The 16,723-nt window shown below is 42.5% G+C and overlaps 1 protein-coding gene across 1 annotated transcript; it reads left to right on the top strand.

Moving 5' to 3' along the window:
• Positions 1–1,124: 1,124 nt before the first annotated feature.
• LOC142944301 (receptor-type tyrosine-protein phosphatase beta-like) lies at positions 1,125–14,687 on the top strand. The gene is made up of 18 exons (XM_076085616.1): positions 1,125–1,178; positions 2,176–2,181; positions 3,678–4,107; positions 5,902–6,021; positions 6,156–6,296; positions 6,388–6,657; positions 6,734–7,006; positions 7,231–7,347; positions 7,917–8,063; positions 8,267–8,384; positions 8,860–9,005; positions 10,983–11,249; positions 12,224–12,282; positions 12,568–12,772; positions 12,851–12,948; positions 13,899–14,064; positions 14,146–14,261; positions 14,664–14,687. Exons 1-18 carry the CDS (start codon positions 1,125–1,127, stop codon positions 14,685–14,687), a joined length of 2,757 nt encoding a protein of 918 aa, XP_075941731.1.
• The last annotated feature ends 2,036 nt before the right edge of the window (positions 14,688–16,723 follow it).

The following is a 16,723-nucleotide window of genomic DNA, read 5'->3' as shown; positions in this document are numbered from 1 at the left end:
GAAATGAAGTGTGACGTAAAGTTAGAGAGAGAGGAACAAAGAGAGAGAGAGAGGAGGGGAGGAAGGAAGGAAGGAAAGAGGTGTGGAGGACTAAAAGTAGCTCCGACCAACTGAAACAAAACAGTTTGACTTTTAACTTGAATAGAAGAGTCGACTCCAAACCTAAAATAACGTAATCGTGAGAAAATAACTTGATATGTTGAGACGACGTTAAGTAATTAATATCTTTTTAATACTGAATGTTATCAACTATGCTGCTCTACTTTTCTGTTTTCTAAGACTTCATGAGACGTGGATTTCAACACTAATAATTATGTGTTAACGTTAGTGAACAATTAATCATTTTTATACAATTTGTTTTGGCTTGTGGGTAAAAAAAGCTAAAACTATTAGCTTAAAGTGGCTAAAAGTTATATTTTGGTGTTGATTGTCACTATCACTCAAAGTCAATTAGTTCAACAATAATAATAAACATTTGTACTTTTTAATGCTTCTTCAGAAAAATTATTGCAAAAAAATTGGGATTTAATGTGGAGAAAAAACAAAATTTACAGCCTAAAAAAGATGAATCCACATCAAGAAGACGTCTGTCACAAAAAGAAGAAGATGAAACTTTGAAGTTCTCGTCTCAACAAACGCTCGTCTCTATTTTTAACATTTAGAGCGTCTGGATGAGCTATTTATAGCCTCCATCACAGCAGCGTTTGGTGGTTTCGTGTCTTCGCAGCGACTCTTAGAGCTGTCGGGTCGATTGAGGAAGTCCGTTAAGTGACTCCCAAACCTCGACACTATAGAGTCTGAACCGAGAGACAGACAGGAAGAGAGAGACAGACAGGGCGGGGGGGAGTCCAGAGAAAAGGGAGGACAGACTGAGAGGGAGGTCTGAGTTGAGGATGGACACGAGACGGAGAAGAGACCACGGGAAATGAGAACTTTCCAAAAGAGATTTATTGTTTTCCAGCTGTTTCGTTCCCAAACTTCTGCCGGATTCTTCTGAAGCCCTCAGAGACAGAACTAAGGAATACCTTCTGCCTCCATTGGTGAATACGAACGCTGGTCTTCCGCCTCGGCCTCAGGATTATGGTGGCGTTTGTTCCGTGTGAAGACCTGAAGGAGGATCAAACATGCTGAAGTGTAAAGTTCTCAGTTGTCTCTGGTTCACGTCGCTGCTGCTCCGGGTGAGTTATTCATTTATACCTTTATTTATTTAATGTGTTATCAAGCTTTTAATCTCTGTTTCTGTGTCACAAAGAGTGAGAATATGTGATTTTAAAAGCTCATAAAATGAATTAAGTCTTTTGTTGTGCTGCTGCAGTCGAGCCGCATCTCAACAGACATTTATCATTTTTTAAATTCTATTAATTTATTCTTGTTTTTTCATTTTTGCTTCCTATTTTTGACAAACTTCAATGTATACAAGATATTTGTGTCCAAAAAAAGTTTCTGGATAATAATACAAAACCTTTAACTTCACTCACAAAGAAAAGAAGAAATCACAGACGGCCATCATTATACTGTTACAGGTGGAAATGAATTTGTGCTCATATTCTCATGAAATTTTAGAATTTAATATGCAAAACATGGTTAATCAGTGTTTTTAAATGTACCGTCATACAGAGGAGTTCAGGTGAAAAACTGTTTTATTTTAAATAATCACTTTTTTTCTCAGAATATCAAGAAACATTTGACTTTATTACAAAAAAGTCTAAATCTTTCTTGATTATAAGAAACATCAAGATGACTTCACAAGGCCTCAGATATAATACACACGCATATATATATATATATGTATATATATATATATATGTATATATATATACATATATATATATATATACATATATATATATATATATGTATATATATATATATATGTATATATATATATATATGTATATATATGTATATATATATATATATGTATATATATATATATATGTATATATATATGGTATAAATGTTTCTCTTGCTAAGCAGTACAGCAGGCTAGTTATTAAACTATCTGCAGTTTATTTGTTCTTAATTCTTTCGGTGAATATCTGGTTTACCAAAGTGAAACTGAAGTCTTATTTTATTTGTTGTCATGTTGTTTTTCTGTCATCTTTTCCTTTTTAATTGAGGATAAGAAGCTCGTAACAAGAAGAAAATATAATTATCATAACTTTCATTGAATAGCTGATCGTATGGATGCAGACAGAAATATGAGGATATTGAGGATAAATATGTGTATTGATCAAACAGCTATGTACCAACACCAGCGAAGGGTATTATAGTGCGATATATATATTTATATATTTATATTCAAATTTCAAAGTAGAGGTCACGTTTTAGCGACCCCTATTGGTGAAGAGAGAACGTAGCAGACGATTTAAAAAAAAATCAAAGTAGCTTTAACTAGTAAATATATTTAAGTTGTTACTGAAGGAAGTATAAATGTGTGATAGTACTGCTAATCTATCTCAGACAACTGGAACCTCCTTTGTGTAAAACTGTTGAGCTAACTGTACGCTAACGTTATGCTAACTGCAACACAAAGCTAACACAAGCTAATATAACTTTTAGACCTCTGATCACGTTTCTTTTGACTCTGATACTAATTATTGATCATTGATGATTCATATTAACAGATTCACATCTCTTTGAGAAAATAAATCTCTTCATTATTATTATTAATGAAGTATAATAATGAGTTTAGAGCTCGTGTTAGAAGTTAAACATCATAATTCATCACTAATATCTGTTTTATATTCATGTGAAAACATCTCCTTCAAACTACTGGATTTATTCAAGTTTATCACCAAAACTACATTTTACAGATGACATGTGAACACATCATGTCTGTCTGTCTGTCTCTCTGTCTGTCTCTCTGTCTGTCTGTCTCTCTCTCTGTCTCTCTGTCTGTCTGTCTGTCTCTCTGTCTGTCTGTCTCTCTGTCTCTCTGTCTGTCTCTCTGTCTCTCTGTCTCTCTGTCTGTCTCTCTGTCTCTCTCTCTGTCTCTCTGTCTCTCTGTCTCTCTCTCTGTCTCTCTGTCTCTCTGTCTGTCTCTCTGTCTCTCTGTCTCTCTGTCTGTCTCTCTGTCTCTCTCTCTGTCTCTCTGTCTCTCTGTCTCTCTCTCTGTCTCTCTGTCTCTCTGTCTGTCTCTCTGTCTGTCTGTCTGTCTGTGAAACAAAATATCCGTTTCTTTTGGTTTTACAGATTTCTATTGAACAATAAATCAGTTTTGGTTCCCGTTGTGAGGAAGAATCCAAATATGCTCATGAGAGTGAAGAAGAAAGAAGAGCTGCTTACTATGAAATATTTAACAAAAACAAAACTTTAATCTATTGCACATTTTGGTAAATAATCTTATTCTCTTTCTATGGATAACAAATCTCAACTGTGTGTTCAGTACACAGCTGGAGTCAGGACCTGCTTAGCTTAGCTTAGCATAAAGGCTGGAATCAAAGTGTATGTGGTTTCACCTACAAACGCCTCCAAAACTCAATGAGCAACACGACACGTTCCTTTAATCTGTGAACAAACAGAAAGGTAAAAACAACAGCGGGAACTATTTATTACAGATAATACATGAAGTATAAACATGACCTGAAGTCCCAGATACGTTGAAAAATGTCTCTGATCATCTCACTGTTTGTTCCTCGTCTCCTTGTCTCCTCGTCTCCTCGTCTCCTCGTCAGGATCCGAGCAGTGCAGCTCCCACAGAGGCCGAGTCCATCAAATGCAGCATCTCTGTGTCTGAACCAGTATCCGGTCCGTACTCCATCTCTCTGACCGTCAGCACACCTGGACCCAACTGCTCCTTCAGCGTCTCATCTCCGGACGCCGGAGCCGACGGCGCTGAGTGTAGAAGAAGAAGACGAGAAGGAGACGAGGAGGAGACAGAGACTAATGAGATCAGAGGAAGGGAGCGAGGAGAGGAGGAGGTGAAGGAGAAGACGGGAGCTAACTATCTGGGAACAAACCAGCTAGGAGTCGAGGATGGAGGGGACAAGGAGGGAGGAGAGGTTTACACCTGCGTGCTGGATAACCTGGAGCCTGGAACCACCTACCAGCTGGAGATCCAGTCCCAGAGGGACCAGGAGACGGCAAACGTCACCCTGCACACCAGTAAGTCCTCACCCAGTCTAGACTCAAACCAGTCCAGACTTAAACCAGTCCAGTGGTATTAGTACTTCTACTACAGTAAAGTATTTACTCTCTGAATACTTCCTCCACCCCCGTTGTATTTACTTCTAAGTGTTCTATTGTGTTCCGTTGGTTTCTATTGTTCCGTCTCCTCTGACCTCTCTGTGCCGTTGAGTTAAAGTCGTGTAGCTTCCTCTCTCTGTGATTAGCTCCAGGAACCACGGCCCTGCTGAGAGAGAGTGATAGAGTGTGTGTGTGTGTGTGTGTGTGTGTGTGTGTGTGTGTGTGTGTGTGTGTGTGTGTGTGTGTGTGTGTGTGTCCATGATGGCGTGCGTCCAGAACAGAAGTTGGACCCTCGGTGTGTATTTCCATCGTGGGCAGAGCTCTGGGTTCAGCTATTTCCTGCTTCCATTGTTTCTTTGTTCTGTTGGAAGCACTGGGAAAGGGCGTGTGTGTGTGTACATATATGTGTGTGTGTATGTACATGTATATACTGTATGTGTGTGTCAACGTGTGTGTGTGTTTGTAGGAAACAGGGTGTTGCTGCACCAATGCGAGTCCCGACAGTAACCTTCTCAGCAATGCTAAACACTCACTTTAGTGTTTGTTTCTTATCTTCTGACGGTGACGTCCACTGACCGTCAACGTTCACGTCACGTGTTTGTTTTTCTACCTGCTGTGAACTCTCTCTCTTTAATTCATGTTTTGTTAGTTCTCTCCTCAAGACGACGAGCAAATACCTTTTAAAATGCTTGTTTTCTGAATGGAGTCTGGTGCTAAGCTATGCTAACATTGTAGCAGCTCCATCAACACTCAACGGGGGAAGATGTCGCCGGCTGATTATATTGTTCAACCTCAGTTTGAAGCACCAGCGGCGACACGGCGGCACAAACACACGCAGAGAGGCATTGTGGGAAAAAACAACACAAACCAGGAAACAGTGAGCTCTCAGACGGGGCGGAAGGTGGTTTGAAGAGAAGCAGGGGAGAGGGAGTGTCAACGGGACTCCAGCAGAGCTCACCCTTTGAAGACAAGGACACGGTTTGAAGAGATGGATCCTTTTCCTGCTGGAAGCTCATGTTCACAACACATAAACCACCTTAAAGGAACAGTCTCTCAGACTCCAGCAGAGACCGGTCCACCGCGGACGGACCCAGATCCTCCAACAGAGACCGGTCCACCGCTGACGGACCCAGATCCTCCAACAGAGACCGATCCACCGCGGACGGACCCAGATCCTCCAGCAGAGACCGGTCCACCGCGGACGGACCCAGATCCTCCAACAGAGACCGATCCACCGCGGACGGACCCAGATCCTCCAGCAGAGACCGGTCCACCGCGGACGGACCCAGATCCTCCAGCAGAGACCGATCCACCGTGGACGGACCCAGATCCGGAGGGAGGAGGAGAGCTCAGCTCCCGGCAGCAGCAGCAGCGTCTCCTCCTCCTCTTCCTTTCTAAAGGGACCCCGGTGCTCAGAAACACTACCTAACCCGAAACACGACCACTCTAGTCCACAGGCACCGCCATAATCAACACTAAATATAAATAAACAAACTGAAAAACAAATTATTTTTTAGTTGCTTGGTTTACTAGCATCAGTGATGCATCAGCCTGATTTCTGACTGTGTGTGTGTGTGTGTGTGTGTGTGTGTGTGTGTGTGTGTGTGTGTGTGTGTGTGTGTGTGTGTGTGTGTGTGTGTGTGTGTGTGTGTGTGTGTGTGTGTGTGTGTGTGTGTGTGTGTGTGTGTGTGTGTGTGTGTGTTGCATCTTCAGAGCCGTCGGCGGTGAGCGGCCTGGCTGTGACCTCCAGGACCTGCAGCAGCCTGGGCCTTTCCTGGCAGGCCGGTCTGGGAAGAACGCAGCGCTTCAGGCTGCAGCTGTGGGATCAAACTGGTAAGTCTGTCGTCTTTAAACTCCCAACCAGAAGAACTTACTGGTTAACTGGACATGATGGTGCACGTTTAAGACTCCTCCCACAGACATATTTACATGATCTTTTTACGTGACCTGCTCCTCTTCTTCTGCAGGTCTGCTGAGGAACGAGACGTTGGAGAGCACGGCGACGCAGCACACACTCCTCGGCCTGACGCCGGGCCGACTGTACAACGTTACGATGGTGACGGAGGCTGACGGGCTGCAGAACGACCGGACGACGGCGGCTCAGACAGGTACAGAGAAGAAGAAGAATATGGAGAAGAAGAAGAAGACAGGAACAAAAAGAAAAAAAACAGTATCTGATCATCTAAATCTTGTTTCTAGTTCCCGCCACCGTCGCCAACCTCACCGCCACCGACCACGTCAACGGCACCGGCTTGTCTTTGTCGTGGCAGCGTCCCGAAGGCGACCTGGACGCCCTCGTCGTCGTCGTCCTCTCGACCAACGGGACGGCTCTCTGGGAGGCGACGCTTCCGCCGGACGAGACGGAGGCCGTCGTCGTTGATCAGCTGACCCCCGGCTCGGCCTATCGGGTCGAGGTGATGTCCAGGAGCGGCGAGCTGACGAGCCAATCAGAAGTCACCGTCAGGACAGGTGAGGGGTTGTTGTATTCTTTGTTTCTCCATCTCGTCTTCATCTCGTCTTCATCTCGTCTTCATCTCGTCTCTAGCTCCGGCGGCGGCGGCCCTCCTCTCCTTGTCTCCTTCCTCCTCTTCCTCCGGCGGCCTCCTCCTCTCTTGGTCGCCCCCCAGTGGCCGATGGGAGAGCTACAGGCTGCTCCTCCTCGACGGCTCCCAGCAGTTAGTCAGCACCGCTCTGGACCGAGAGGCTGCCAACTTCAGCTTCCCCGGGACGGGACTAACGCCTGGAAGGCTGTACAGAGCCGTGCTGAGAGTGGAGAGCGGAGGACTGACGGCTGAGAGCAGCTGTGAGGGAGCAACAGGTCAGAAATATACAACAGAAATATATATATATATATATATATATATATATATTCAGATATAAAACTTTTAATAATTGTAAAAATATTTGACAGTAATTACACATTAGTAGTATATGACAGAAGATACAGGAACGTGTAAACAAAACAGTCACTGCTACTAAAAGAAATATATGACAAGAAACACAAAACGTGCAGAACGTTTAGTGTGTGTTTTGTCTCTGCAGCTCCGGCCGCCGTGTCTGATCTCCACATACGACACTCTGACGAGACCTCGCTCAGTGCCATGTGGAGCCACGCCCCCTCTGGGTCACGTGACGGCTACTTCCTGACCATTCGCCACGGTAGTCGTCAAGTAGATCAAAATAATCAGATTTTATCTTTTTCACTTGAAGCTCAGAGATACTCGTGATGGAGTACTGGGGCCGTTTTAGGTTAAAACATAAAAATGTTTTGAGAAAAAATCTAAATTTACAAGAAATATATTAAATATTCTCTAAGATTTAAATTACAAAAAATTTTGTGGTTGTTTTTTTAAAGTGATGAGGTTGATAGCGACACGGTTCTTTCACAAAAAAAAACAAAAGATAAATTCTGAGGTTTTTTTTCAAATTTGATTCATTATTCAAGTTTTTTTTTCTCGTAAATGTTTTAATTTCTCTGCAAAATTTTTGACTTAAATCTCACAAAATTATCTGACTTTTATCCTCATGAATTTGCTAATTTATTCTTAGAAAATATTTTGTTTTATTTTTAATTTACCACTTCATTATTATTATTATTGTAAATATTTAATCTTAAATCTTCAAGGAAATCCTCATTTATTTTGCATAAATGAACCACTTTAAACAAAAAACAATCCTATCCAAGTCGATGAATCGCTCTTCTGATGATTGCTACCTGTGTGTCGTAGGTAACGTCACCGTGGATACCAGGGAGGTGGAGCCTAACATGAGGGAGTGCACGTTCAACGTGCTCACACCTGGGAGGAGCTACACCATCACTGTGACAACCAGGAGCGGGAAACTCAACACCTCCGTGTCCCTGGAGGGGAGGACAGGTGAGTCAGTACCTGTGAGGTGGTGAAGGTTTAATACTTTATCATCCATTTACTGTGAATGTTCAAATATACTATACATAACAGACAAACATCTCCTCACCAGACTTTAATACCTTTTAATTAACTGTAGAAAACAGCTGTTATTTATTAATGTGGTGTGTGTGTGTGTGTGTGTGTGTGTGTGTGTGTGTGTGTGTGTTTAGTTCCCATGGCGCTTCGTGCCATCAATCTGAGAAGCTCTGGGGTCAACGGCCTCCAGGCATTCTGGGAGAAACCACCAGGAGACGTGGACTCGTTCTCTCTGATCCTGCTGCAGGACAGGTGTGTTTAAACAGGTGTTTAGAAACAAACCTTTAAACATCTCAGTGTCCACCAGGGGGCGACTCCTCTGGTTGTATAGAAGTCTATGAGAAAATGACTCTACTTCTCTCTTGATTTATTACCTCAGTAAACATTGTAAACATGAGTTTATGGTCTCAATCTCTAGTTTCAAGTCTTCTTCAATACAGCATGATGTTCATTTAGTACATTATGGTCCATTTAGAGTCAAACAGACCATAAAGCAGGGGATGCTTTAGGGCGGGGCTACACGGTGATTGACAGGTCTCTACCAGAGACGTATACGGCGTCTCTACGTCACTCCTCCTCAGTCCAGATATGGTCACTTCCTGTTCACTGGTTGCAAAAAAACAAGATGGCGACTTGGAGGCACTAGTTGAGCGACATACGTAGACTTTTATTTTGATAGGGTTGAGGTCTGTCTGTACTGTGTTTATAATGACCGTGTTCTCCTCAGTGTGGTTCTCCAGAACTACAGCGTTCCGGTCGGTTCTTTTTCTCTGCTGCTCGCTGGTTTGATTCCCGGCGCCCTCTACAGGCTGCAGGCCGCCGCCGTCAGCGGAGACCTTCAGTCAGAGATCACCGGACTGGAGGGACGAACGGGTGAGTTACTCAGAACTAAATCTAAACTAATGTTATTTATTAGTTATTTATTATTTATCAGGATTTTTATGTCTCAATAAGTTTCTCTGACGTTTCCTTTGAAAAATAAAAAATAAAGAAAATACATTTTATTTGAAACTTTATGTTGAATTGTGTTCCATGTGTCAAGCAGAGTCTTTAGGTTATGAGAGCAGCTTATTGCAGTTCATTTATTGGTCACATTGTCTCCGTTTGAACTCATATAGTTCTTCTCAGGAAGCTTCTAGAAAATCATGAAGGACGTTACAGTCCTGTAAAATACAGTTCACACGTTTTGGGTATTTTATCCACTGATTCCAAAATCTTTTGTCTCAATATGTTTAAATTGAAATGCTTTGAAGTTAAGAAAACGTTCAATAAAACAGATTTTTATTATTTATTCCTTGAAGTGCAAAAAAAACGAGACAGACGTTCATGTTATGAAAATAAAGTTGTGAAATAAACTGAATAAATACATTTTACACAAAACATAATTTTGTTAACATTTCAAAACTCTCTTTTTGGTTTCTCTTTGATGAGGTAAACACTCGAGTATTTCAAATAGAGACGGTGTGTGTGTGTGTGTGTGTGTGTGTCTGTCTGTCTGTCTGTCTGTCTGTCTGTGTGTGTGTGTGTGTGTGTGTGTTAAAGTGTATTCTGTGATAACATCAGAGAGTTTTTAGAACAATAGCTTAAATACCAAGAAGGAGGTTTGAAATGTTCCAAACACATAAAGACACTCCCAGTGCTCAAAGGCTTCCTGCACACACACACACACACACACACACACACGCACACACACACACACACACACACACACACACACACACATAGCAGTTATTGTGTTCCCACATAATGCCCCAGTTATTTTCAGAACAGACTGTGTGTGTGTGTGTGTGTGTGTGTGTGTGTGTGTGTGTGTGTGTGCGTGTGTGTGTGTGTTCATCTGCGGACCAATCAGCACTCAGGTTGGCAAAAAAACTAAAACAAACCCCGCCCCCCCAGCCCCTCCAGACAGCCTCCTATTGGTCGATAGATGAATCTAGTCAGTAGCATAACCTCTGTGGTGGAAATAAACTATTCCAATAGTACCGAGTGAGTCCTATAATACTGAATACTGAAACAAGAAACATTGAGAGAAGAAGTTTGTCTTTCAAGTATTTATTCTCTGGCCAGAGAAGGCTTCACCGTCATACTGACTGCAACTCAGTCCGCAGAGGATGAGCCAAGAGTTCAGTTTGTCTTCTGCTCTGAAGCATCTCAGCTCACAGCAGGGGGAACATCAGGTATTTACATTACAACAACTGATCAGCAGTTTCAAGCTCCCCATTGACCCCTCCAGTCCACCCTTCCTCCTCTGAGCCTTGTCACACAAAGACATGTGTCTTTGTTACCTTTGATTATCTCTGGGAATCTTCACACCTAAACACTCTCTGGTGAAACTGCAACCCCCATTTGGTTACTTCCCCTTATCAAAGCAAAGGCAGAGATAACTATGGTCCTGTTACCACTCTCCTCAGTACACAATCACATGTCACATATAGTTTTGTTAGTGAGTAAGGCACATAAACTAAATCACAGTAGAAATGTACTAGCACACCAACATTTTCTATCACAATCTCTTTTTCACATTCTTTTTTTAATGGTTTTTACACTTTCATTTCAAATTCCCTCGGTAAATTTCCCAAATGTCTCAATCCCCTAAAAGTATCTTTAGAAATGTTTTATTTTATTTTATTATAATAAGAATAGATATTAAGATTATGATTATTATTAGTATTACTATTATTTAAAAAATAATTATTTTAATTTTATGAGATACACTTATTTAGTTTACAGAACTCTTTCATGTATTTTTGTACTATTATTTATTATTTAAATTTAATTAAATACACAAACTGAAACTAAATGTGTTGAACTTCGTTGGAGTCCTCTTGACCTCTGAGCTCTGACCCTCAGCCCCGGCCTCTGTCTCCGAGGTGACGGTGTCTAACGGCGGTCGATCTGACGCCCTGCGGTCCTCGTGGCGCCCGGCGGTGGGCGTGGTGGACGGCTACCTGGTCCGGCTGCTGGACGGGGCTCGAACCGTCCACTCGCTGGCCGTGTCTCGCTCCTCAACGCCCGAGTGCTCCTTCAGCTCGCTGGTCGCCGGGCGACTTTACTCCGTGGTCATAGTGACGAGGAGCGGCGGCCTGGAGAACGCCACCACGGTTCAAGCACGGACACGTGAGGACGTTAGATTTAATATTCATGTTGTATCTATACTTTCTTTAATTTGCATTTCAGTCTTTTTAATTAAGGTTTAATAATAATTGAATGGGGTGTTGGTGTAAAGATCGCAAAAAAACACTTAACTTTGGGCCCATATTGACGAGCCGTACATTAACGTAGAAACATGATTCAAAGTTTAAAATGTAGACAAAACGCTGCACTTTATTGAGCCAAATAGACATTTTGATAGCTAGCACAGTTTTCATGAAGTCAACATTTAAGTTTCAGGAAAATTTTGGGTCCGTTTCAGATTTTATAATGCAGTGTATTGCACGGAATGTTCAGCGCTAGAGTGATGACATCACTGTCAGAGTGGAGCGGAGCAGGAAAATATTCTGTGATTTTTCCAAACAAATTGCTCCAGCTCCCACAATCTTTACTCTTTATACACCATTTTGGCCAAAAAGATTGGAAATGTTGTGCTGTCGCACACAGATGTCTGTGGAATCCAACAGATTTACACATTTGGCTCAAAGAGCCGCAGAGCGACATGAACTCCAACCAACTGCTCCATTAGACTCCATGTTAAATCTCACCACTCATTTCTCAAAGAAAGCAGACGGTACCAGTTTTCTCTATTGCTCTGGAGCTCACATTATTAACACCACAAACATAAAAAACACATCAACGCGTTCGACAGAGTCTTATCTTTCTCACGGTATCCATATATGGCACTCAGACTCCTGCTTTTTGTTAAAAGGAGGCAGGAGTTTTGTTCAAAATCACTGTTTACTGTAACGTTTCTCTTTTCTTATTCTATATATTAAAAGATCACATTTTTTTGTCTTTTTTCCTTTTTTAAATCTCTTTTCATTTGTGAATATTTTCTTTGCAGTGTAACTTCTTTAATTCACAACTAAACAAAGCAGAAAGATACATTAAGTGAAAAGTGAGGATATAAAACATGAATTTATTTTATTTGTTTTTAGAACCAGCCACCGTTCAAAACCCAACAGCTGTTCACTCTGCAAGAGACGACTTCCTCAAAGTGAGTTTCACTCTAAACTTTATTAAACATTTTTATTATACAATAATAATAATAATCATTATTCTTTTAATTTAAAAATACTTGTTATGATAATTATTGTTATTATTCGCAGATAAAAAATGATTAATCATATGATTATAATATATCTTTCTATGAAGTTTTCTAATAAGAACTTCAGTTTGTAGTTTAATTCAAGTTATCGGGAAAATTTTCACTTCTGTTTTATAAATGATAATATAGTAATTATTTAAACTGTAATCAGAAGTATTTTGTTGTGTTTTTCAGGTGTACTGGCGTCATGCAGCAGGAGATCTGGACCGCTACGTGGTTCTGATCCGTTACAACAACAGCGTCCTTCAGAATAAGAGCGTCTCGGCCGGACTCAACGAGTGCGTCTTCTCGTCCCTGTCGCCGGGCAGACTCTACACTGTCACCGTGGAAACCTGGAGCGGCGAGTACGTCGGCAGCGTCTCGACCGACGGACGAACATGTGAGTCAGAGACCAAGAAGACAACTTTATATTAATTCATCTTTGTTTTTATTGATTTAAAGTTTTGTTGTCCTTCAGTTCCAGCAGCTGTTGGAAATCTGTCGCTTGGCAACGCGGGAACAGGTGATCTGTCCGTCACCTGGAGCCCCGCCCCCGGAGACGTGGACCACTACGAGGTGTGAAAAATATAAATAATATATATATAAATAGTAGTGCTGGGGAACGACTACAATTGTTTTTATCGCGATCTGTGCTCAGTGTGTGACTGTGTGTGAAACGTTCCACTGCTGTGCAACAGGAACAACATGTTTCACACGTTTCAGCAAAATGTCTGTCTTCTGTCTTCATGACAGTCAGAGCATGTGAATGCAGCTCTACTGTTCATCAATATAAGAATAAAGACACTTTACGCACAATTTAGGTGTATTTTCCCTTTAACTCACGAGATGCAGCATATTTTAGACTTAATGTGAATATAATTCATACTTTGTTGGCATCTTATTCTGAAAACCGGATGTTCGTCTGAAGTAACCGGATGTTGTGTCACGTTAATCTTTCCGCTAACTTTCAAAGCCCGATCTGCGCACCTTGAGAACGTTCCTCAGACCGACATGTTCCACAACACCAACCTGCAGTTTGTCTCCACTCCTCTGTAGCATCTGTTAGCTTGTGTTGCTTTAGTTTATCTCTACTTCTCCCTCGCGCTGCATCCACGCAGTCTGAAGACTTCCTCCACGCTGACACTGAGCAACAGACTTTCAAAATAAAAAAAATGCGTTAACGTGCTATAAAATAATTGTCGGCGTTAATTAATGAATGCGTTAACGGGATAATAACGCGTTAACCTGCCCAGCACTAATACATATATGTAAAGAGAAACTTAAATTACACTTTATAGTTTACTTACAGCAGCTTTAGAGATTTATTTATTTTCTTACTTTTATCCCAAATACAACCAGGAATTAAACTAAACGCGGCTAATTAAACAATTTACAACACTCTTAAACTAAGGATGTTCATATTTCGACATAAATGTCCATCTGGCTCATTTTCTGTCGTGACTCCTTTGATTTGAATCATCTTAATCTCTCTTTAGAGCTTCAACCTTGTTCTTTCTCATCTCCAGGTGACTCTGCTCTTCAACGACACTCGTGTTTTCCCTCCCGTGGCGTTGGGCAGCGAGGTGCGACATCACCGGCTGACCTCTCTGACCCCGGGGCGTCTCTATAAGATCGTGGTGTCGACGTTCAGCGGGCCGAACCAGAGGGCTCAGTTCATCGAGGGTCGGACAGGTGAGACGATGAGGACCGATAAGTTTAAAACACCTGGAGTCCATTTTGTTTTTTGCTGAAGCCGGACTTCTTCCTCTCCAGTTCCCAGTGCAGTCGGGAACCTCCACCTGGCTCCTCGGTCCGTTGGAGGGCTGCTGGTCTCCTGGACTCCTGGAGACGGAGACCTGGACATGTACATCGTCTCCTTGTCCACCACAGTGAGTTTAAAACATATTATAATACAGAGTTACTTCAGATTCAAATCAGACGGTTTAATAAGTGTAACAGACTTAAAAGTACGTATACCACACTGTGAAAAATACTCCACAAGTAAAAGTCCTGGTTCCAAATCTTACTTAAGTTCTTCAATCTCATTGAAACGCTCATTACCATATTCAGCTCTTTTAGGTTTTTTATTTTGAAATTTTTCATTGTCCTCTACCTGATTGGACTTTCACAATAAAAGCACAAAATGTAGTTAAAGTACTGATTGATCAGTAAAATGTTTCTGCTGCACTAATGTGTATGTTGCATGATTTTAACTAGTTTAATCTACATTATTGCATCATGTTCTATGAGATCGTCACATGTTCCTGTGAGAACCTCGTATCTCTACAAAGATCAAACAGTTCTCAGCTTTTTGACGATTCCTTTTCCTTTAAAAAAAAAAAAGACCTATTTTTTAGGTCTCTGCTCGAAAATTGCATACCCATACTAAAGAGTGTATTATAAGAGTGCAGAGTTTGACTTTGATGAAGTGAAGCAGAACAAAGTTAGAGGTTTTAGTACAGAGGTCAGCCGAGGTCACCAAAACGGGCATTTGGGAACCATCTGTGCCATTTGAGTTCTCACGTACCAAACTATACATTTCACTTGTATATCACTGATGTTCAATACATCCAAATACAGCAGTTTGGCTTTTTTTTTTTTTTGAAAATTCAACCAGACCTCTATACATTTTCCCATTCAATAAACAACCACACAAACCAGCTGAATGTTGAATCCAAATGGAACAGATTTAATTTGAGCAAACTGAAAACATTTGTAACAATACAAACTGTAGAAACACAGGTAAACTATTTACATTATTTACACAATTCTCCATTATGCCTTTACAATCTGTACACATACGACATCCTCTGTCCCGGGACCTCCCCGGGACCTCGGTTCAGGGAAAACTCCCCAAAAACCCTTTAACGGGAGAAAAAGGGAAGAAACCTTCAGGAGAGCAACAGAGGAGGATCCTCTCCCTGGATGGACAGAAGTGTGATAGACATGTGGACAGAAGGAACATAACACAGTAACAACAACACATTCAATGTCCCACTGCTGCTTGAAGAGGGGGGGTGGATGGGGTAGATACTGAGCCGTCAATGCACTCTAGTATCCCTGGAGGTCTTGTGGGTGAAGGGGTTTGTCCATCAGGAAGTTATTGTCCATCGTGCCACAGCTGGAAGCAGTTCTTTTTGGCGTTGAGGCAGAGAGGAACATCACACCTCCTGCAATAAATGGATGTCTTCACCCTCGACATTCCAGCAGCGAGGCACCTCTTGCAATGCTTCCTGCCGTTCGCGCCGTCGAAATACACGGCCATGCAGGTGGTGGAGGAGGGCGGGGGGGCTGCTGAGCCGTCAGCAAACTCCAGCATCTCCTTGGCCAACTGCTCCATGAAGGTCTTGTGGGTGAAGGGCTTTCTCTGGGTGGAGTCCTGCCTCAACTTGAACAGCTCCTTGTGCAAGAGGTAACTGTTCACAACAGCGATGTCCACAAAGTGGTAAAAAAACGTCTTGTACCACTTCATCGTCTTGTGGCGAACGCTGTAATATCCGATCAGTGCATCGGACAAATCCACCCCCCCCATGCTACGATTGTAGTCCACGATGCTGTCCGGAACTGGTATGGACTTCTTCTGCCACTCCCCAGCCTCCTTCAGCTTCCTCCCCACCGTCTGTCCACTGTAGGCCTGATGCATTGTGGAGCACATCGCCACCTCTCTCGAGTCCATCCACTTGACGAAGAGGAGTTTGCCACTCCGGATCCAACGCATGTCCCCCCTCTCAGCCTTTTTGGGCAGGTTGTTGGTCTGGGTCTGAGGGAAGCCAGTTACCTGTCTCCTGATGGTCCCACAACAGCCCATGCACTTTTTGGACAGATCGGTAAAGAGAGCAGGGCTCGTGTAGAAATTGTCCGTGTACAACGAGTAGCCGCTACCGAGGAGAGGGAAAGGCAAAAGGTCCATCACTGCTGAGTAACTCAGCCCGTGGCCTTTGTTGGACTCACTTTTACCTGCGTAGACAAAGAAATTCCAGGTATAGCCTATCGATGAATCAGCCAGCACAAACAGTTTGTAACCCCACTTTATGGGCTTGTCCTTCATGTACTGCTTTATGCTGATACGGGCTTTGCTTTTGACCATCCGCTCGTCAATGGACACATTCTGGTGCGGCTGGAAATGGGCTTTGCAGGCGGTCACCATGTCCGTGTAGAGCGGCTTGATCTTGAACAGCCGGTCGTACTCAGCAGTGTTCCTTTTTTTATCGTTCTCCTCGTCCTCTTTTGGGTCGCTGAGGTGAAGGGACCACATAATGGCATCAAAGCGGTCCCGTGTCATGCTGTCACCGGGGAACTGGAAGCTGTACGGCCATTTCTTCCTCCAGTAGTCAGACCATTGGTGGACCGT

Source organism: Anarhichas minor, unplaced genomic scaffold, assembly GCF_050575085.1.
Source record: "Anarhichas minor isolate MPS153535 unplaced genomic scaffold, ASM5057508v1 ptg000196l, whole genome shotgun sequence".
Classification (NCBI taxonomy): Eukaryota; Metazoa; Chordata; class Actinopteri; order Perciformes; family Anarhichadidae; genus Anarhichas; species Anarhichas minor.
This window is presented reverse-complemented; position numbering and strand designations above follow the sequence as displayed.

Coding starts and splice junctions, on each gene's coding strand:
- LOC142944301 (XM_076085616.1), top strand. CDS start 1,125: ATGCTGAAGTGTAAAGTTCTCAGTTGTCTCTGGTTCACGTCGCTGCTG. Junction 4,108..5,901: donor AAACGTCACCCTGCACACCA/GTAAGTCCTCAC, acceptor TTGCATCTTCAG/AGCCGTCGGCGGTGAGCGGC. Junction 14,065..14,145: donor GTTCATCGAGGGTCGGACAG/GTGAGACGATGA, acceptor CTTCCTCTCCAG/TTCCCAGTGCAGTCGGGAAC.